Raw genomic sequence first — 24,337 nt, 5'->3', positions numbered from 1 at the left:
TTCAATCCCTGGTACCAAAATAAACAAACAAACAAATAAATAAATAAATAAAATTGTGATGAGAATAATCTTACTTCTTGAATCATGAAGATTAAATAAGATAATATACACAGTGAATTAAGTAGTCTGGCATATAGCATATCTTGAGTGAACAACTGGATATGTCTATAAAGATGTATATAAAGTGATGTTTATTATAGAAAAATTACAAAAATTTAATATCAAATTTTTTGTTGTTGTTGTTCTTCAATATATGTTCAGTCTCAAGATAGCTCTTGGAACTTGGTGCACAATAAGTATTTGTTGAATGAACAAAAAACTGAGGACTGACAAATTGTGGCTTAATCCAATGGAATGTGACTCAGTCATTAGAAATGACATAGATGAGTATTTTCATTTAAAACACATGTTCGTATACTTCTTTTTATTTAAAAAGTCTAAAAGTGTATGCATTAGGGTGCTGACAACATTCCCCATGATGGGATGGTGGCAATATGGACACTTTTATTATCTTCTTCTTTTTTTTTTTCCCCAGGGCCAAGGACAGAACTCAGAGCCTTGTGCTTGCTGGGTGGCACGCACTCTGCCCACTGAGCTAAATTCCCAACTCCTATTATCTTCTTATTTTATTTTTTAAAATCTGTCTTTAGTTGCTGATGGACCTTTATTTATTCATTTACTTATATGCAGTGTTGAGAATTGAACCCAGTGCCTCACATGCTAGGCAAGCGCTCTACCACTGAGCCACAACCCCAGGCCCTCTACTATCTTTTTTTGGTTTTTGCTTAGCTACATTTAATTTTTCTTCATACAAGGATTATGTATTGATTTTGTAATGAAAAGCTATTTTTAATTTAAAAATGTTATGTACATAAATAAACTGGAATCAGGAAACATACCTAGATTTGAGTCTTCAGTTAAACTCAACTTTAAAAGAAGGATCTTATTAGATCACATTTATGTTTATTTTCCCATTAGACATTAAGATGTTGCAGGTGTAGAACATGCCTTCATCTTTCTGACCTTGAACAGAACCTGACATGCAATCAGTATTCAATAATCGCCTGTCGGTGCAGGCAGTGCACTCCATTATGACTTCTGCAATGTTTCATACTTTGGTCACAGGAGGAAAAGAAACTCCCAAGAAAATCTTTACAAAGAAGGTAATGGTTTCAACAGTTTCAAACAGGAACTTGAAATGCCAATAAGTGAAGAAGAGAGCTCTCTGGATTCTTTTCTCTTTGAAATGCAAATTCTGTCATGGTATCCTAATTTTTCTGTAAATAATTCAGAGATCAACCAACTTGTGGTTACAGGAGAAGGTCCAAGTTTCTAGTGTTACTGGTTTAGGCAGAAATCTATAAAGTACTTCTTGATAACATGAATTGGCCCCTTTCCGGCTTCAAATTTAATCAACTGTTTTCTAAGCTCTTAATTGTGTTCTCTACAAAAAAAGATTAATATCACTGATTTACTGTCACAGTTAAATCATTATCAAGACTTAGGCATCATTTCAGATAGTCATTAAAATACCAGCTGTTACTAGTTATCAAGTTAATCACTTTTATTCAAAGAATAACATGGTCACTTAAATCTCATTCTTCATCTGTGTGTGTGTGTGTGTCACTGGGGACCAAACCCAGGGGCGCTCTACCACCACATTACAACTCCAGCCATTTTTATTTTTTATTTTGAGAGGGTCTTGGCTGTTCAGATAGTTGCCCATGCAGTCTTGGAACTTGTAATCCTCCTGCCTCAACCTCCCAAGTTGCTGGGATTACAGGTGTATGCCACCATTCCAGGCCTGGTAGCCACATTTAAAAAGAAAAATGAAACATGTAAAATTAATTTTTGGGGAGGTACTGAGGATTGAACTCAGGGGAACTTGACCACTGGGTCATATTTAGTTAGAGACAGGGTGTCACTGAGTTGGCTGGCTTTGAACTCGCAATCCTCCTGACTCAGTCTCCTGAACCGCTGAATAAAATTAACTTTAATAGCATATTTTATATACCTCATATCAAAAATATCATTTTAGCATGTAATTGACTTGGAATTATTAAGGATTTTTTTTTGGTACTAAGTCTTGAAAACAGAAATATTTTATACTTGTGGCGCACTTACAAAATAACCACATTTCATGTTCTCAGTAGCTCCATATTGCTAAGAGGCTACATCACTGGACAGCATATGTATAAAGTACAGAGGAACACTAGCACATGATATGTTCTCAGTACATTTTAGTTCTCATTGTCATCACAACCTGTCTAGATTGCTACAGACCAGTATTCCTCAAAGTGTGTTCCTCAGAATACCAGCTGACATCGGGTTTCTGGAACATGGCATTAAATAACACTGAATCATGCAGTAAGAAAACCATTTCTTTCTTTTTTTGGGGGGGTGGGTGGGTACCAGGGATTTAATTCAGGGGCACTCAACCATTGGGCCACACCCCCAGCCCTATTTAGTATTTTATTTAGAGACAGGGTCTCACTGAGTTGCTTACATCTTGCTTTTGCTGAGGCTGGCTTTGAACTCGCCAGGCTTTTGCCTCAGCCTCCCGAGCTGCTGGGATTACAGGCATGTGCCACTGTGCCTGGCAGAAAACCATTTCTTTTAAAAATTGTTTTTCCATCTTTCTGATTGTGTCAAGGAGAAAGTATCAGTTTGGTACTATGGTGCTTTGCTTTTTTACATTTTAATATTTTTATTGACAATAAAATTCAATAAAATTCACTGACTTTAAGGGGTATCTGTCGGGAGCCATTCTCACATGTGACTGGGTGACTCCCGGTTAGGGTCTGAGGCGCTCTGGCTGTGTCGGAGCTTTCCCGGCCCTCTCCTGTTGAGAGAACCTGTCCGTGTGGGGGTGTAACTGACCACTGACCCTGGAGGCCCAATCACTGACCCTGACCTTGGAGTGTGGCGCCCCCTTCAACCTTCATTGGATGGAATTATCCCCTGAGTTTCTTGCTCCCCAATAAAAGGCTACTCCCTGGCGTGCTCGCTCTCTCTCTCTCCTGCTAGCCCTGAGTAATCCTTGCTGCCCTGCCGGGCGGTTAGAGGAGGGAACCAGAGAGGGGAGCCGTCTCGGACCTGGTCATAGAAAAAGGTAACTGAGTCTGTGTGTTTATTTCGATCTCACTAGCTAACTTTTATGCCAAGAACCTCATTAATGAAACCATTGCGCTGGCCCCATGGTAGAGGTATCATTTGATGAATTTGACTAACATTCCAGCTACATCACCACTTCCTCAGTTAAGATAAAGACACTTCTAACCAACAAAATCCAACAACCAATAAAATCCAACAAAAACAAGAGCCTTAAAGGTAATGCTACCCCTCTGAATACATAATGCCAAATGTTCTCCAGAGAAGTTATGCCAATTTACATTTCTACTAGCCATATTTGAGATTGCCTCACTGCAGATTTATCATAAGGAAATAATCAGGGATGGTGTCAGGGACTTCTAATATATACAGTGTTTTTTGAGAATCATTTATATGACAATGGTTAAAGACACATCCTCACATCCTAAAGGTCAGGTGTTGCAGTGCATGCGTGGAATCCCAGTGTCTTGGGAGGCTGAGATAGGAGGATTACAAGTTGGAGGCTAGCCTGGGCAACTAACAATAACAAAAAAAAAAAGGAAGAGGAAAAAGAGAAAGAAGGAAAAAACTTTGGGGGTGTAGCTTAGTGACAGAGCACTCCTGGAGTCAATGCTCAGTCTTGAAAACAAACAAAAACAGTTTTATTTATTTTTTAGAATCAGAAGGAATTATTTACTTGGTGGTGGTAGGGGAATGTCTATAGGCACTATACAACTTTGCTAGTTAAAGGGAAAATAATTGAAGAGAGGATTATTAATTATTTTGCAGATTTAAAGCTAATGAGGGCCTAATTGAATCTAATTCAATTTTAATTGAATATAGCGAACCTATAACGTGCAGTCATTATTACTGACCTAAATCTGGGAGTAAGAGGATTGCTGATTTGGGGTCATCTAGTCTTAAGAAGGGGCTGGGGTTGTGGCTCAATGGTGGAGCGCTTGGGTTCAATTTTCAGCACCACAAAAACATAAATAAATAAAGGTAGTAAGTCCATCTACAACTTTAAAAAAATGTAAAACAGCAACAACAAAAAAACCCCCAAATGTCTTAAGAAGTGCTAAACTGCAGGACAGGTGATTGTTCAGGTGGTCTCAGGACCTGTTGGCGAATACATTCACCTTCCTTCCTTTCCCTTTAAAATAACTAGTCTCTGGAATATCTAACCTCTTAAGGAGAAACGAAGTCTCCAGAGTCATCACAAAAACGGAGTCAGAACCTAGTTGGTAAGTATGAGCCAATGCTATGGCTACCTGATAGACGTGTGCTAGTGTTATTAAACAAGGGCATTGTGTTTTAAAAGCCACATGGGGTCAGGAAACAAGGCATACCCTTCAATACGAAGAGGAATTAGAATCAAGACTCCCATATAACGTAGAGGACCATACTAAAAAAGCAGATTTACAAAAAATCTATCTGTACAGAGAGATAATAAGGAAGTTTGAACCTAAATTGGCACTGTTTTGAACAGTGCAGGAAACATCAAGTACTATATAGAAATAAACATAAAAATGATTCCAGACTGATAATGTTCTTGATATACCTAGCCAAAGTGAATGGAAAACTATGCAGGAGAAATATATCTTCAACTTAGGCCTCTTGGGTCCCATAAATAAAACTCTGCTTAAAATGACTTATGGTTCAAACTAATAGAACATGTGGAAATGACTCGTTGTGAGCTAATGTTAGCAGATACAATACTAGTATCACACCTCCAAGTACTTTAGATTATAGAGGTACTTAACTTCTGTAGGTACTCCTGTAATTTCTAAAGAAAAATTATGGGCTTTGAAAGATGATGAAGGAGTTGAAAACACAAAAAAAGACAGTATTAAGGACTCACCAGCAGATCAGGCCCAGCAACCGAGGAGCGGCAGAGCCACCGCCGCACCTGCAAGGTAGGTGCATTTGCCACCCACCGGCAGGTCAGGCCCAGAAACTCTCGGAGGGACACAGCTGCTCCACGCGCGTGCAAGGTAGGCGGAACCGTGACCACCAACAAAACAGGCCCAGTGGCCCGCCAGACACATCGCCCCGGTTGGGGGAGGGGCAGAGCCGCCACCAGCGCCTTTTAGGCAGACAGACCTGCAACCGACAGACAGAACAGGCCTAGCGGCCAGCGGAGGGGCAAAGCCGCTGCTCACGCCTACAAGGTAGGCGGACCTGTGACCACCGAAAGAACAGGCCCATCGAAAGTACAGGCACAGCGGCCTTCCGGCGTGGTAGGCACATTGCCTCAATTGGAGGAGGGGCAAAACCACCGCCAAAGCCTGCGAGGGAGACTTTGCAACTATACAAGAGCAATATAAATATATAGGGGGAAAAATCAATAACACAACAGTTTCACCAAGCAGAAAGAAACGCGATCAGTATGAAAAGACAAGGAAAGAAAGGACCACAAGCAATGCAGGTCAACTCAACTTTAGAAGAGGTAATATCTGCAGCAGATGGAATGTCAGATAAAGAATTCAGGATATACATGCTTCAGATGATCTGGAGTCTCAAGGAAGACATTAGACAGCAAAATCAGACAATGAAAGACCACTTCGACCACTTCGACAATGAATTACATAAACAAATCCAAGAAGCAAAAGATCAATTATACAGGGAGATAGAGGTTATAAAAAACAAACAAACAGAAATCCTGGAAATGCAGGAAACAATAAACCAACTTAAAAACTCAATTGAGAATACTACCAGCAGAGTAGAACACTTAGAAGATAGAACATCAGACAATGAAGACAAAGTATTTCAACTGGAGAAGAACATAGACAGCTCAGCAAAGCTGTTAAGAAACCATGAGCAGAACATTCAAGAAATATGGGATAACATAAAGAGACCAAACTTAAGAGTCATTGGGATACAGGAAGGTATTGAGGTCCAAACCAAAGGAATGAGCAATCTATTCAACGAAATAATACGAGAAAACTTCCCAGACTTGAAGAATGAGACAGAATCCCAAATCCTAGAAGCCTACAGGACGCCGAATGTGCAAAATCATAAGAGATCCACACCTAGACACATTATAATGAAGATGCCCAACATACAGAATAAGGAGAGAATTTTAAAAGCTACAAGAGAAAGGAAGCAGATTACATTTAGGGGTAAACCAATCAGGATAACAGCTGATCTTTCAACACAGACTCTGAAAGCTAGAAGATCCTGGAATAACATATTTCAAACACTGAAAGAAAATGGGTTCCAACCAAGAATTGTGTATCCCGCGAAATTAAGCTTCAGGATGGAAGATGAAATTAAAACATTCCATGATAAACAAAAGTTAAAAGAATTTGCAGCTAGAAAACCATCTCTTCAAAACATCCTCGGCAAAATATTACAGGAAGAGGAAATGGAAAATATCAATGAAAACCAACAGCGGGAGGTAGTACAGTAAAGGGGGGGGGAAATAATCAAAGAGGAAAACAAACCATGTTTAGTAACATAAATAAACAAATATGGCTGGAAGAACAACCCATATCTCAATAATAACCCTAAATGTTAATGGCTTAAACTCACCAATTAAGAGACACAGGATAGTAGAATGGATCACAAAACAAGACCCAACAATATGCTGCCTTCAGGAGACGCATTTGATAGGAAAAGACATACATAGACTGAAGGTGAAAGGTTGGGAAAAATCATATCACTCATATGGACTTTGGAAACAAGCAGGAGTGTCCATACTCATATCAAATAAAATAGATTTCAAGCCAAAGTTAATCAAAAGGGATGAAGAGGGACACTACATACTTCTCAAGGGAACCATACACCAACAAGACATAACAATCATAAATATATATGCCCCAAACAATGGTGCAGCTATGTTCATCAAACAAACTCTTCTCAAGTTCAAGAGTCTAATAGACCACCATACAATAATCATGGGAGACTTCAACACACCTCTCTCACCACTGGACAGATCTTCCAAACAAAAGTTGAATAAGGAAACTATAGAGCTCAATAACATAATTAATAACCTAGACTTAATTGACATATATAGAATATACCACCCAACATCAAGCAGTTACACTTTTTTCTCAGCAGCACATGGATCCTTCTCAAAAATAGATCATATATTATGTCACAGGGCAACTCTTAGACAATATAAAGGAGTAGAGATAATACCATGCATCTTATCTGATCATAATGGAATGAAATTGAAAATTAACGATAAAAGAAGTAAGGAAAAATCATGCATCACTTGGAGAATGAACAATAGGTTACTGAATGATCAATGGGTTATAGAAGACATCAAGGAGGAAATTAAAAAATTCTTAGAGATAAATGAAAACACAAACACAACATATCGGAATCTATGGGACACATTGAAAGCAGTTCTAAGAGGAAAATTTATTGCTTGGAGTTCATTCCTTAAAAAAAGAAAAAACCAACAAATAAATGATCTAATACTTCAACTCAAAATCCTGGAAAAAGAAGAGCAAAACAACAGCAAAAGAAGTAGAAGACAAGAAATAATTAAAATCAGAGCTGAAATTAATGAAATCGAAATGAAAGAAACAATTGAAAAAATTGACAAAACTAAAAGTTGGTTCTTTGAAAAAATAAATAAAATCGACAGACCCTTAGCCACGCTAACGAAGAGAAGAAGAGAGAGAACTCAAATTACCAGCATACGGGATGAAAAAGGCAATATCACAACAGACACTTCAGAAATACAGAAGATTATCAGAAATTATTTTGAATCCTTATACTCCAATAAAATAGAAGATAGTGAAGGCATCGATAAATTTCTTAAGTCATATGATTTGCCCAGATTGAGTCAGGAGGATATTGACAACCTAAACAGACCAATATCAATTGAGGAAATAGAAGATACCATCAAAAAACTAGCAACTAAGAAAAGCCCAGGACCAGATGGGTATACAGCAGAGTTTTACAAAACCTTTAAAGAGGAACTAATACCAATACTTTTCAAGCTATTTCAGGAAATAGAAAAAGAGGGAGAACTTCCAAATTCATTCTATGAGGCCAACATCACCCTGATTCCTAAATCAGACAAAGACACTTCAAAGAAAGAAAACTACAGACCAATATCTCTAATGAACCTAGATGCAAAAATCCTCAATAAACTTCTGGCGAACCGGATACAAAAACATATCAAAAAAATTGTGCACCATGATCAGGTAGGATTTATCCCTGGGATGCAAGGTTGGTTCAATATACGGAAATCAATAAATGTTATTCACCACATCAATAGGCTTAAAAATAAGAACCATATGATCATCTCGATAGATGCGGAAAAAGCATTCGACAAAGTACAGCATCCCTTTATGTTCAAAACTCTAGAAAAACTAGGGATAACAGGAACATACCTCAATATTGTAAAAGCAATCTATGCTAAGCCTCAGGCTAGCATCATTCTGAATGGAGAAAAACTGAAGGCATTCCCTCTAAAATCTGGAACAAGACAGGGATGCCCTCTCTCACCACTTCTGTTCAACATAGTTCTCGAATAACTGGCCAGAGCAATTAGACAGACGAAAGAAATTAAAGGCATAAAAACAGGAAAAGAAGAACTCAAATTATCACTATTTGCAGATGACATGATTCTATACCTAGCAGACCCAAAAGGGTCTACAAAGAAACTATTAGAGCTAATAAATGAATTCAGCAAAGTGGCAGGATATAAAATCAACACGCATAAATCAAAGGCATTCCTGTATATCAGCGACAAATCCTCTGAAATGGAAATGAGGACAACCACCCCATTCACAATATCCTCAAAAAAAATAAAATACCTGGGAATCAACCTAACAAAAGAGGTGAAAGACTTATACAATGAAAACTACAGAACCCTAAAGAGAGAAATAGAAGAAGATCTTAGAAGATGGAAAAATATACCCTGTTCATGGATAGGTAGAACTAACATCATCAAAATGGCGATATTACCAAAAGTTCTCTATAGGTTTAATGCAATGCCAATCAAAATCCCAAGGGCATTTCTTGTAGAAATAGAGAAAGCAATCATGAAATTCATATGGAAAAATAAAAGACCTAGAATAGCAAAAACAATGCTAAGCAGGAAGTGTGAATCAGGCGGTATAGCTATACTAGACTTCAAACTATACTACAGAGCAATAGTAACAAAAACAGCATGGTACTGGTACCAAAACAGGCGGGTGGACCAATGGTACAGAATAGAGGACACAGAAACCAATCCACAAAACTACAACTATCTTATATTCGATAAAGGGGCTAAAAGCATGCAATGGAAGAAGGATAGCATCTTCAACAAATGGTGTTGGGAAAACTGGAAATCCATATGCAACAAAATGAAACTGAATCCCTTTCTCTCGCCATGCACAAAAGTTAACTCAAAGTGGATCAAGGAACTTGATATCAAATCAGAGACATGGCGTCTGATAGAAGAAAAAGTTGGCTATGATCTACATACTGTGGGGTAGGGCTCCAAATTCCTCAATAGGACACCCATTGCACAACAGTTAATAACTAGAATCAACAAATGGGACTTACTCAAACTAAAAAGTTTTTTCTCAGCAAAAGAAACAATAAGAGAGGTAAATAGGGAGCCTACGTCCTGGGAACAAATCTTTACTCCTCACACTTCAGACAGAGCCCTAATATCCAGAATATACAAAGAACTAAAAAAATTAGACAATGAGATAACAAATAACCCAATCAACAAATGGGCCAAGGACCTGAACAGAAATTTCTCAGAGGAGGACATACAATCAATCAACAAGTATATGAAAAAATGCTCACCATCTCTAGCAGTCAGAGAAATGCAAATCAAAACCACCCTAAGATACCATCTCACTCCAGTAAGATTGGCAGCCATTAGGAAGTCAAACAACAACAAGTGCTGGCGAGGATGTGGGGAAAAGGGTACTCTTGTACATTGCTGGTGGGACTGCAAATTGGAAAATTTGGAAAGCAGTATGGAGATTTCTTGGAAAGCTCGGAATGGAACCACCATTTGATCCAGCTATTCCCCTACTCGGTCTATTCCCTAAAGACCTAAAAAGAGCACACTATAGGGACACTGCTACATCCATGTTCATAGCAGCACAATTCACAATAGCAAGACTGTGGAACCAACCTAGATGCCCTTCAATAGACGAATGGATAAAAAAAAAATGTGGCATTTATACACAATGGAGTATTACTCTGCATTAAGAAATGACAAAATCATAGAATTTGGAGGGAAATGGATGGCATTAGAGCAGATTATGCTAAGTGAAGCTAGCCAATCCCTTAAAAACAAATGCCAAATGTCTTCTTTGATATAAGGAGAGTAACTAAGAACAGAGTAGGGACGAAGAGCATGAGAAGAAGATTAACATTAAACAGGGATGAGAGGTGAGAGGGAAAGGGAGAGAGAAGGGAAATTGCATGTAAATGGAAGGAGACCCTCAGGGGTATACAAAATTACATACAAGAGGAAGTGAGGGGAAAGGAGGAAAAATATAAGGGGGAGAAATGAATTACAGTAGAGGGGGTAGAGAGAGAAGAGGGGAGGGGAGGGGGGAGGGGGGATAGTAGAGGATAGGAAAGGCAGCAGAATACAACAGACACCAGAATGGCAATATGTAAATCAATGGTTGTGCAACTGATGTGATTCTGCAATCTGTATATGGGGTAAAAATGGGAGCTCATATCCCACTTGAATCAAAGTGTGAAATATGATATATCAAGAACTATGTAATGTTTTGAACAACCTACAATAAAAATTAATTAAAAAAAAGACAGTATTAAAAATATCAGGCAAATCTGAATGAGAAGCAAATAGAACTTATAGGTAAAAAATGTAACTATTTTAAATTAAAATTTAATTAAATGTAAATTAGATACAGCTGGAGAGAGTTTAACTGCATTGGAATACTGATCTGAAAAAATTATACAGAAGGCAGCAAATAGAGAAAACAGATAGGTGATATAAATGAAAGGTTAAGAAGCCCGAAGAACAGAAGAATGTCCAATATATATCTCATAAGAGGTTCTAGAAGGAGAGATAAGAGGAAATGGAAGAGTGGCGATACTCAAAGAAATGTGACTGGAAAACTTTCAAAAATATGCCAAACACAAATTTTCATATCAAGTAACATAAATAAAAATATATAAACATTTAGATACAGAATATTAAAGCCAAAATATTAAAGACTAATATTAAAAATGAATCATAGATGATTATCTACAAAAGGAAAATAATGATATTGAGAGCAAACTTCTTAATGGCAACAGTTAATAGTCCATTTTCATCTTGATTTTAAGTGTTGAGAGAAAATTATCAACCTAGAATTCTAAACTTAGCTAAACTAAGACATTTTTAGACAAAAATACCAGGTTGACCAGTAGCTGAAAGAATTACTACAGGATATGCTTTAGTAAGAAGAAATAGTTCTTTCAAAGTTTTAAAAGAAAACTCTACAGAACAGTTTAAACCAAAATAAAATTCTGATAGATTATGAAGATATAAATTTAAATATGAGTTCTAAAAGCAATGGAAAAATGGATGTTAGTATGGTTAGTATAATCTTGATTGAGAAGGAACTTTCCAAGCATAATACCAAAGGCAGAAATCGCTGGTCGTTTTGGCTAAATAAAATGAACACAATAACAAGAAAACCTTCATATTGCAAAACACTGAATAAAATAAAAACATCAAATAGAAGAAAAAGATTTGTAAAATACAATGTGAATGGACAAAATTTTTAATTATATATACAGAATTTTTGAAAAATTATTCATAAAAATGAAAAAATACCTGGCAATGGGTAGAGAATATGAATGGGTAATTCACCCAAAAAATATACAAATGGTCAATGAGCTCTGGACACTGACAAAGATATTGGGTAATTTACCTGAGTGGGGGAAAAACATATACATATATAACACTAAAGGTGTTTCTATCAAACTGTGAAATGAAACTCATAAGGCAGACTGTACAATGAGAACTATTTCTGCCCATACACTCAACACAAATGGCTATACAGGCTTAGAAGAAGTCTGAAAAGATCAAAATGTAACAGTGGTTAGATTATAGTAGGTTTTATTTTCTATATGCTTCCTGAATTAAAAAACAAACACAAATTTCAGAATAAGCATATATTATATCATAGTAAAGGTGAAAGTTGTATTTTTTTAAAACCAAACAATAACATACAAAGAAAAATACACGAATATCTTTAATGATTCCCAGTTATCCATGCATTGCTCTCTCAGGCCCCAATCACTAAATTTAATCATCTTGCCACAATTCTCCAGTTTCTCTTTCCTCTACCCTTTGCTGACAAATGAATCTTCCTCAAGTACTGTGACCCTTTTAAAATTTCATTGCTTAAAAACCTTTAATATTTTCTAGTTTTCTACATAAAAAAGTACAAATTCCTTACTTAGCCTAGCATCTAAGCCCTTCCATAATTATAACAATCTTTTTACTTTAACACTCCTTCCAGATAGTTGACTACTTGCTGTTCTTTGTGTATGTTTGTTGTCTACAGCTTTCACAAATTGTCCTTGTGGTTAGCTCTACCTAGAATATACTCTCTTTCCATATGCCAGTTTTCTGCCTAAGGCATAGTTTTCATACTGTCTTTTCCATGAAACGTTTGCTGTTTTCCTATAGCCACTCTTAAGAATCCATGAGTCTTTTCTCTGTCTCTCCAGGCACTTATTTTTTTACTTTTTTGTTCTGTCTTTCCTAATAGACAAAGACTAACTTGAGACAAGATCTTCAGTTTGTCTTTGTAGTCTTCTTACTAAATACTTATTAAACAATGTACTTAATGACAAAATAGAAAAACTGTCAATTCAATGCCATTATGCTTAGCTATTTTTAAAATGCCAGCCTATGACTACTGGGTTTCTCTTTATTTGAACACAGAACACACAAATTGTTGACAGCATAGGATGGTTCTCCAGGTCTTTGACCTAATAAAGTGACCGATGAACTAAGGGACTATAGAACCTTCATCTCACAAGTGATCAATTATTCTATGAACTGATGCTGCATACACAGAGCATTTGGTTAATAGGAGTTTGGTCATCACTGACCAATCTCTCCAACCTACAGGGAATTTAAGCTTTATTCTCTGGGAAAAGGGAGAGAGCCGCAGGGATGGTTGTTGTCTTTTACCTTTTTGTGTTGTGCACCGTGGTTCCTCCCAGGACGATCCTCACTCCAGGAGTGGTCCGGTTCAGGTTGTAAACTGTTAGAGCCTCCTCATAGGTGGCTCCTCCAATTACAAATACAATGATATCTTGAGGTCTGAGAAAATTTAGACAGAGATAATGTCACAGGATAAGAAAAAACTAGGGCAAAGATTTGTTGTTGTTATTATATAGAGTTTTAATTTCTTAATCTTTCTTTTTTGGTGGAGGAAGCAGAATTAAAGCAGAATAGAATAAAAGGTTTAAAAAAAGTTTTAATTATCTGAAATTGGCAGGAAACAGAGCAGGAAATGCTGAATAGTGATTTGCTTTCTGTGTATGAGCGGATGTCTTATAATTTTTGTGCTGTGGATTTCAGAATAGCACAATAGTGTTTGCTGGAACCAAATGTAGAAATAATCTTTCATAATCAAGAGGCTGCAGAATACCATACTGTGACATGATATCAGCACTAATTTGGACTTGTATCATGAATCTCCTTTCATGTATACCTTGTGTCAAATAGTTGGTACAGTGTTATTACAATGGTTTCTGTCCAAGGACCTCAAAGCATTTCGGAAAGTAATAGTATATTTGGATATCCATAACACTCGAACTAGAAACATTTAGTATTTTGAGTACAGAAAAAGAATGTAACACATAAATTAATAGCACTTCCAAGAACTCCACCTCTTCTTAAATTTTTTGTTTTGGAATCCTTTGGTAAAGCAAGAAAAAGAAACCATGGAAACAATAACAACAACAAAAAGTGGGTGTAATTTTGATACTGGACATCTTGACATATCACATATCAGCTCAGCCACTAGCTTAATTTGGGGACACTAGGTTGTTTTACTGTGTTTCAATCTATTAAAATGGCTTCATAATAAATGAATGATTCTCCTATGAGCTTCTTTTGTAGATATCAACAAACTCATTACTATTTAAAAAAAAAAAAGTTTTTTTTTTTAATTGTTGATGGATTTTGGGGGGAAGGAGGGCACTGGGGATTGAACTCAGGGGCACTTGACCACTGAGCCACATCCTTAGCCCTATTTTGTATTTATTTAGAGACAGGGTCTCACTGAATTGCCTTGTACCTCACTGCTGCTAGACTGGCTTTGAACTGATACTCCTGTCTCAGCCTCCTAAGCCACTGTGATTACAGGTATGGGCCACCAAACCTGGCCAATGGATCTTTATTTCATTTATTTATTTATATGCAGGGCTGAGAATTGAACCCAGTGCCTCACACATGCTATGCTCTACCACTGAGCCACAACTCCAGTCCCTCATATTATTATTTTTTAAACTTCTAATTCTTTAAGTTTTTCTTATTTATATGTGGTGCTAAGAATGGAACCCAGTGCCTCACCAGACTAGGCAAGTGTTTTATCCCACTGAGCTATAACCCTAGCCCCTTATGTTGTTTTCTTTAAATATTTTTTTAATTACACATGTGTCGCGACCCCTTGCCCGCAAGGAAGACGCAACTCAGGAATCTTCTTTCAGCAGTTTATTCAGGCCCTTGATATTTCTTCTAATTCCTGGTCGGATGCCCCTCCCAGCCTTAATAAAGCATCCCAAGCCCCAATGCGAAGCTGCCACGTGGAACTTTCTCATAGGGTGCTGAAAAACCATGCACCAACTCTCCCAAACAAGGAGTTGTTTGTCACAGACCACAGTGGAGCCAGCGCCATCCTGCAATGGCGACCATAATCTGCAGAAGCGGCTCACCACACACATGGACACAATATCTTTATTTTGTTTATTTATTTTTATGTAGTGTTGAGGATGGAACTCAGTGCCTCACATGTATGAGGCAAGCGCTCTGGGCTCCAACTCAGAGCCAGCTCCCTCATCTTATTTTTTAAAGCTATTATTTGTCTTGTTTTCTTTTCCTTGTGCCATCAGAAAGATAAAACTACCTTATCTTAGAAGGAAAGTGATTTTATTAAATTACTCATTGGACACCATTTAAAACTACATCAAGCAGAAGCACCCATTTTGGAGGTTATAACGTAATACTCAACCAGAAACATCTTTAATTAAGAGATACACATGCTTATGTATAAATCTCAAATAAAACTCCAACACTACATTTCCTTTCTGTTTGTCTCTCTCTTTCTAAGACACCTGGAAGGAATTAATTAATTAATGTAGAGGGTATTTGTTTTAGTGGAACTTCACAGAACAGAATCAGGTACTGTAGCTATTTAAGGATGTTCAGATAGTCTTCACATTGCAGAAATTTCCCAATTATGAAGAAATGCAATCAACAAAGTAGAGTCAATTATTACATTTCTATATGGATGGGACTTAAAACCATGAGACACAAAAGAACTGAATTGTAATCCTCTTGTCTCAGTCTCCAAAGTAGTGGGAATTATAAATGTGTGTCACTGTACCCAACTTCCAAATTTGCATTTTTTTTTTTTGTACTGAGTATTGAACTCAGGGGTCCTTTACCACTGACCTATATCCTAGCCCATTTATTTTTTATTTTGAGACAGGGTCTTGCTAAATTGCTTAAGGCCTCACTAACTTGCTGAGACTGGCCTCAAATTTGCAATCTTCTGCTTCAGCCTCCTGAGTTACTGGGATTATGGGTATGTGGCACTGACAGGACTGTTTACTGTTTAAGACAAAATAACATCATTCAAGACTACCCACCTGAAACAATAGACTAGCACCATATCACTTAAAAAGTTAGACTGCTGTGTATCTATCTAAAATCATGTTTGTTTTTTTAAAAAATAATTGATTTTGAAAGAATAAATGCATGCACATAGTATAAAATACAAAAGGCTACACTGAAAAATAAGGTCCTTTCTCATTTCAGTTATTTTCCTTAAATATTTTTTCTTTTGGTATTAGGGATTGAACCTAGGGGTGCTCTCCCACTGAGCTACAACCTCAGCCCTTTTTATTTATTTATTTTAATTTTGAGGTAGGGTCTTCCTAAGTTGCCCAGAGTGGCCTTGAATTTGTGACCTTCCTGCCTTAGTCTCCTGAGTAGCTGGGATTCCAGGCCTGGGCCATCATGTCCAGTTGTCAGCAACTTTTGACTAAGTTGATCACTGTTCCTCCTGGACAGTTTCTTGACTTAGTTCCCAGGACACACCTTCTTTGTTTTCTCCCTACTCCATTGGCTGTTACTTTTCAGTATCTCTTGATGACTCTATTTCATCTCCCTAATCTCTTAATGATATAGTGCCCAGAGTCCAGTCATTGGTTCTTCTTCCTTCCTAACCTAACATACTCCCTAGATCTGCTCTAATAGTGTGTCTACTAGCTACATATGGTTATTCAAATTTAACTTAATTAAAACAAAATAAAATAAAAATGTTCAGCTCCTCAGTACCTTTAGACACATTTCAAGTGTTCAATAGCCACATGTAGCTAGTGGCTACCTGCTAGGGTTTAGATATTATTTGAGGGTGTCCCCCAAGGGTTCATATCCTGAAATTTAATTCCCTTGGTGAGGGGGCTATGGCATTTAGAAGCAGGACCTCTGGGAGCTGATTAGAGTTAGATAAAGTTATCAGGGTGGACTCCCATGACTGAATACTGGTGGCTAAGTAAGAAGAAAGAAGAGAGACCAGAGAATACAGACAATATATTATCAGAAAAGGAGTTATTTATTTATTTATTTTTTTGGTACTAGGGATTGAACCCAGGGGCACTTAACCTCTAAGCTATATCCCCAGCCCTTTTTGATATTTTACTTAGAGACAGGGTCTCGTTGAGTTGCTTACAGTCTTGCTAAGTTGCTGAGGCTAAACTTAAATTCACAATTCTGCTGCCTCAGCCTCAAGTCTTTGGGATTACCACCACACCTGGAGGAGTATTTTTTTTTTTTTTTGGTGGTGGTGCTGGGGATTGAACCCAGGGCCTTGTGCATTCGAGGCAAGCACTCTACCAATTGAGTGTTTTGTAACAGTAAGATTCCATGTGCAATGTCCCTTATGGTGAGGGACAACACTACTGAGGTCCATCATATGGGTTTATTTGAACACTGATGAATTACACAGATTGTTGGGCTGGGGCTAGGGCTGGGGCTGAGCAGTAGAGCACTTGCCTAGCGCATGTGAGGCCCTGGGTTCAATCCTCAGCACCACATAAAAAAATAAAGGTACTGACAACTACAACTAATCTACCTCAATCTACCTCAAGAAAACAGCTGTTTGTTATGGGAAAGAAAAATGAGAACTGGGAGAGAATAACTCAAGCAGACTTCTAGAATGTTGTCCTTTAGTTGATAATTGCAGGGTGCCAGGGTATTTTTAAAGAGGGAAGAAAATGTCATGGATAGTTATCTGTGGGTGCAGGTTATACAGATGTGTGGACAAAACGTAAATACTAGGATAGGGACTGAGTGCTAGGCTCAACTGCGTACCTAACAAAGATGACCTCGCTGCATCTGATCATGGAAACACAAATAAGCCTCCTCTACGTATTCAATCTGGTCTACAGAAGAGTATCTATGAAAAAGGGTTTTTAATCTCTCTGATGTTTTTCCTTTCCACGGTGAATTTTAAAAGCAGATGTTCTGATGAAGCCAATGGTAAAATATACAGCAAAATGTTTTATATGATGGTCAAAGTTAAGTGGAAAATACAAGTTCAATTCTTTGTGTACATCTTCTTGTGCTCTTTAATTCACCATAGCAACCAAAGGCATTAATTAACGCAGACAGCAAACACTGGAAAACAGCAGCCAGTTTATACTGTAGCCAGCTATACAAGGACATCCTAAGAACCCAATTTGTATCTTACTTTGTTAGAAAAATTTAAAATTTTTCATGTACAGTATTTCTGCAAATAATTATTCCTATATGTGAATAAGTTAGAAAAACAAACTCCAAAAGGCAATATTTTGTCTAATTTGTGAACCTTTACATTTATGTCTAAAATTCAAATTTTTAAAATACTTGCAGATGGTAAAATTCTTATGAGCATTTACTGCAGGAAAAAAAAAAGCCAGTAAAAAGGACTTCTGCCTTTATAGAAACAAAAGCAAGTGGCTGTGATAAGAGTCTGTTAAAATCATAAAACACGGAGGCATCTCCTTGAACTCTTTGACTCTGGAATGCATGATCACACAGCTCCGTTTACCACCAAGTGAAGAGGGCACTTATTATTGTTTTTTAAATCAGGGAAATTAGCAATTCTGGAGAGAAAAAAATTAGCCTAATAATATTACATGTGGTAATCCCATCTGTAGGATAAAGATCAAACCCAATTTATGGAAGTGACTATGCTGCCAAACAGGTTAACCACTAATTTAATAGCTAAGGGCTAGGAAATTTCTACAAGTGTTCTGGCTTTATAAAGTTATATTCCTGCTACATCTCCTCTGACATTTTCCAATATTACAACACCAATAAAACCAAGATGTTCTACCATGAGATTTAAATCATTATAAAGATGACCAAAATCAATAACTTTTCTCAATGTGATGTACCAGGGCCAAGAAAGTAGACAGAACTGACACTGGGGCCAAGTAGTTGCAAAGCTAAAATATTATGTAGAGTTAATAGCAACCTGCAAAAATCTAAATCTTCTGTAGCATCAACTAAATTTATCCTTTGGTTTAAATTTTCCAAACACGAATCTTGGCAAATCAACTGCTATACATGTCTACATGATTTACTGAACAAGTATTGCATACTTATTATTTGAAAAGTATCATGTTAACTGTTGTGAAAACCTCAAAGATTAATAAAACATAATTCTTATTTCAATATTATAATACTTAACATAGTAGCTAATAGAAAGGATAGATATGTATATTACAATTAACTACTGTCTCAATATCCAGAGATAAGGACTACCAATAATTTCTTATTTATTCTTTTAGAAATAGTTACTGTAGGGGGCCTGGGGCTGTAGTTCAGTGGTAGAGCACTTGCCTAGCATGTGTGAGGCACTGGATGCGATTCTCAGCACCACATACAAATAAATAAAATAAAGGTCCACCAACAACTAAAAAAAAAAAAAAAAGGAAAAAGAAAAAAAATAGAAATAGTTACTGTAGGGAACAGTAGTTCAAGCTTGTAATCCCAGTGGCTCAGGAGGCTGAGGCAGAGGATTTCAAGTTCAAAGCCAGCCTCAGCAACTTAGCGAGGCCCTGAGCAAATCAGCAAGACCCTGTCTCTAAATAAAATATAAAAAAAGAGCTGGGGATGTGGCTGAATAAGGTTAAGTGCCCCTGGGTTCAATCCCTGGTACCAAAAAAAGGTTACTGTATGCATACATATATGTTTGTATATGTATTATACATATATATTGCATACATATTTATTTTCAAGCATATACTTATTTTATACACACACAGTCACATTTATGCTCACATATTTTTAAAAGGGATATGACAGCATCTTTCTTTCTATATAATAAAAAAAATTTTGCATATCACCTCACAAAGCATTATGCCATTTTAAAACAAGAATGCAGAGTAATATACTGTAATTTAGATAAGCAGTCCTTTATTAGTGGGCATGTAACTTGTTCCTAGATTTTGCTATTACAAATAATGTTTTAGTGAACAACCTTGTAAACATATTTTTGTATACCTGTGCAAGTATATTTGTAGGGTGAACTTTTAGAAGTGAAATTATCAGGAAGGAGTCTCTTCAAGTCTTCTGCAGTCTTATTTCTATGAAGCAGAACCAGGAGGTGGTGTAGATAGTTATAGTTTCATAAACATTTCTCTGTATTCCTCCAAAATCTCTCCAATTTCAGAAGCTTGTGATTCAGTCCCACTGTTTCCTCCTGACCTCCTTTCCTGGTCACTCTTACTCTCTAAAGTATTTAGCTCTGGCTTACTGTCCTCCTTTTTATTCCTTCTCTTTTCAAGATATTCGGTGACTCTGACATCAAGGTAGATTACTCGTCTCACATCCTGGTCTCCTCCCTCACATTGATTTTTTTATTCCATCCCCTGTAATCAATCACCTACATTCTTGATTACAACCAACTCTTCATTACAAGAATCTTCAATTTAACACCTCTTTGTCTAATAACCACCTCTCAATTTTTAACTCAACTACAAAAATGCCCTAATATAATAACTCTGTGACTTCATCACTGATACTTTTTTCACTATCCAGTACCATCTTTCTGTTTCCATTTTCCAAAATGCTGGCTAAACCAAACTGTCTCCCTTCTTTACATTTAACCCAGAGTATCTAAAAGTTGCTGGATAAAACCACACAACCAGGCTCACTATTTTAAATTAGTGACCACTAATAGGCACTCTACCTTGCCCAGAAGGTCTACTTAACATTCCCCTGACAAGTCTGATTCCTAGCCTGCAAGATGACAACTTCACAATGTTTTCTGTTTTCACCCCCTCCCTTAGCTGATAATCTGACCATCATATTTTACAGAGAAAATCAGACAGGATGAGCCCATGTTCTCATGAACAGAACTATAAACCTAAGGTGGCTAGGTATGGTGGCACATGCCTACAATCCTAACAACTCAGGAGGCTGAGGCAGGAGGATCACAGTTCAAAGCCAGCCTCAGCAATTTAGTAAAGCCCTAAGCAACTTAAGTGAGACCTGTTTCAAAATAAAACATAAAAAGGGCTGGGGATGTCGTTCAGTGGTTGAGTGCCCTTGGGTTCAATCCCTGATACCAAACAAACAAAAAATGAACTACAAACCTGGTGTAACTATACACATTGTTTTCTCTCCTGTTAAAATGAAAGTACCTTTGCCACTATCAAAGGCAATTCCTTTGTGCTCTAGTTATGCTAAGGATTTTACTTCTGCAGCTCTTCCTCATCATCTATTTCTCCTCCTCTATTGGATAACTCTCAACAGATTACAAACATGCTCTGGAATCTGTCTTTTGAACTCACAATCTCTTAGATACCATCCTACTTCTCTGTCTCCTTTATGCAAAACTTCTTAAAAAGTGTTACATATAAATGTCTCCATTTTATTTTATATCCTGTAAACCTAATTTGGCTTCTAACCTCACTGAAACGTAGGAATAAGAACATCAAAGACCTTCTTTATATTGCCACCTTGATAGGTTCTTTACTTCCTTCACCTTCTTACATTCCCTGCTCACTCAATGCCTTTCTGACCATGTTCTCCTGGACTCCCTTCTACCACTCTGGCTCCTCCTCTCCAGACAGTGTGTGACCCCACTGACCTTCTCCTCTCTCTCTATGCTTTCTCCTTAAGTAATCTTATCTAATCCTGTGGCTTAGGTATCACTAATATCTTGTTAACTCTCAATTCAGCATGATATTTCTATTTGGTTAATAGGCATCTCCAATTAACAAGACCTGAGCATTATTCTTGGCTTCTTTTACCTTTGTTCCATCAATCTATACCACTAAATAAATCTATGGATTCTATTTTCTTCCTCAGCCTCCTATCCAACCCACTTTGATTTCTGACTTTTATAGACATCTCTTCCTTCTATTTTTTGCCTTCAAGAATTCATTTGCTCCACAAAGTGAACTTTTAAAACATAATTCAGTTCACATTGCTTCTTTCCTCAAGTTTTTCAATGGTTTCCTATATTATATTAAAATAAAAAATCAAACAAAAACTTTTAACCAGGGCCTACAAGGCCCTCTGTGATCCAGCTCTTATTTATCTTTTCAATTTCTTCTTCAATTTCCTCCTTCCTTACTCTACTCTAGCCACACAGGGCTTCCTTCTGGCCTACCTACCTGCCAAGTTCTCCCTTTCTTCAAAGACTGTGATCTGGTGTTGCCTCTGCTTGGGATGCTCTTTCTCCTAATCACTATGTGACTGGCTTTGTTGTGATTCAAAACTCATTTTAAGTATCACTTCCTCAGAGAGGCTCTCTCCATCTATAGTAGTTCCACAGATACTTTGCAGTTTATTATCCTATTTACATCCTAATAGCACTTAGGTTTTTTTACTTATTTACTCTGTCTCCTTCATTTTAGTTCCTTGAGGGCAGGTATCTTTTCTTTCCTGCCACTTCTGTATCCCTAGCATCTAAAACAGTTAACATATTGAAGGCATTAAATAAGCATCTGTATAAAAGAGTGAAGTGATTGAATTATTAACTATACACATATTTAGACTATAGTGACACGCTAACAGTTGCCAACAATTGATAAATGTGTATTTTGGATGAAGAGCATTATTTTGAGCTTTGTTTGGGCATGAACCATGAAACTTAGAAAGGTTTGTTGTTGTGCACTAATCATACACAATGTATTCTTCCAGCCTATGGTTTCCCTCTAGCAATGAGTAGCTGATTTCTTCTTCAGCAATTCTTATATAAATATCATAAGCAAATTAATATTTTTCCTTTATTCAAATTAATTAAAAGTCTCAACAATAGTTACATTTTTTTGAAAATCCTCTCAGACAAATATCTTGGATTGGTTTTCATTCTTCCCACTTAGTTGACATTTCTGAATCTTGATGCCAAGGACCTTAAACATTTATTTGAATGAATGTACTCTCTTAATTTAACATTGCCTTTCAACCTTGGATTTTAAAAAGATGATCTTTTTTCTGTTTTGTATCAAATTATAGAGATTTTTTTTAAAGGGACAGAGTGAAGAAATATATTTCATCATATAAAAGAGTCATTTCTGAACCTCAAAACATTTTCCCTTTTCAGAAATTCATTTTTAAAAATACTACCCCGCCCAAGACTCTTAGATTATTAGTTATAATAATAATTAGTATAATTAGTATAATTCTTACAGAAGAATTATACTACGAGTATAAAATTTTCACATTAAACTGCCCGATAGAGTTCAGCTATATATAGTAGGTCCTGTATAACATGCGGTCCAAATAACAAATATAGGAATGTATTTTTAACTAGTAGAATTTGTGTATATTTAAAATTTCAGGCTGATATTAGTAAATTGTTCTGGACATATTTTTTATATTTATTAAAATTTATTACCTACTGGATTGAAATTACAACTAAAAGAGAGCCTATCTCTTTCTCCTTTGTAACACATGGCTTTTGTTAATTAGGTCTCTCAGGTTGTGTGCTGGCCACATTTGGCAAAGTCCAGTCCTCACCAAAAATAGTAACAACCTGCTGATGGCAATCAAGCCCAGATCTATTTTTGGCTTTAATGTTTGAAACTCCAAATGCCAGATGCCATAGAACTGAACCTTACATGGCATAAGTAAACTAGTCTGCTACTAAAACACAGAATATTAAGGATCGAGACCCTCCAAAACACCTGTCTCTTTATTCCCAAGTACATAAATGTTTCAGGCTTACCAGGGGAATTCATATCTAATATTCACATATGTAAAACAAAAAGAATATTTGAACTCAAGCAGAGGAAGGTGGACATGACATAACTTTGGTGTCTGTTCCTATCATTACTCTAAATGTCCTATTCTCAGAGTGTTTCTGGTTTTTATTATTAATATATTTGTTACCTTACCTGTCTCTGAGTGTGCTGGGGCCTAAATAAGGATAGAGGTTTTCCTTAAGCTTTCCTTTGATGAGATGGTCCAGGGTCTCATGCAGGAAAGGCTGATGCTGAGTATATACATTTTCTACTCCCTAAAACAGGGGAAAATGGTTCTTAGGTCATTTTGGGAAAACTAGCAATACAACAGCTTATAATACTCACATTAGAAAAGGACATATACTCAATAGATATTTCCTGGGATAGATTCAAATAGGAATTTTATGATATTTTAAAAATTATTTTATTTCTTTGGGTGCATTGGCACATGCCAGTAATCCCACAGGCTTGGGAGGCTGAGGCAGGAGGATCGTGAGTTCAAAGCCAACCTCAGCAACTTAGCGAGGCCCTAAGCAACTGATCGCTACCCTGTCTAAATAAAATATAAAAAAGGCTGGGGATGTGGCTGAGTGATTAAGTGTCCCTGGGTTCTATCCCTGGTACCAAAAAAAAAAAAAAAAAAAAAGAAAGAAAAATATTTTACTCAAAAATTTAATCAGAAATGTTCTAATCTCATAAAAATACTAAAATTAATGCTAACTATTATAAAAGAATTTTAAAACTGGAGTTGCTTAAATCTTTTATCATGTCTTTAATGAGTCTTGCTCATTTTGTTGTGAAAGAACTGTAGAAAAGGAGACTGTAAACA

General features: G+C 36.7%; 1 protein-coding gene across 2 annotated transcripts in view; it reads right to left on the bottom strand.

Annotated features, from left to right (window-relative positions):
* Vps45 (vacuolar protein sorting 45 homolog) overlaps positions 1-24,337 on the bottom strand; it is a 60,976-nt gene that overhangs the window by 11,296 nt on the left and 25,343 nt on the right. For both annotated transcript variants that reach the window (XM_076861728.1, XM_076861729.1), the window contains 2 exons: positions 23,662-23,783; positions 13,226-13,357 (listed from right to left, as the gene is read on the bottom strand). In XM_076861728.1, the coding sequence (XP_076717843.1) occupies positions 13,226-13,357; positions 23,662-23,783 (254 nt within the window). The remainder of the gene's footprint in view (positions 1-13,225; positions 13,358-23,661; positions 23,784-24,337) is intronic.

Source organism: Callospermophilus lateralis, chromosome 7 (genome assembly GCF_048772815.1).
Source record: "Callospermophilus lateralis isolate mCalLat2 chromosome 7, mCalLat2.hap1, whole genome shotgun sequence".
In the NCBI taxonomy this organism is placed as follows: Eukaryota; Metazoa; Chordata; class Mammalia; order Rodentia; family Sciuridae; genus Callospermophilus; species Callospermophilus lateralis.
This window is presented reverse-complemented; position numbering and strand designations above follow the sequence as displayed.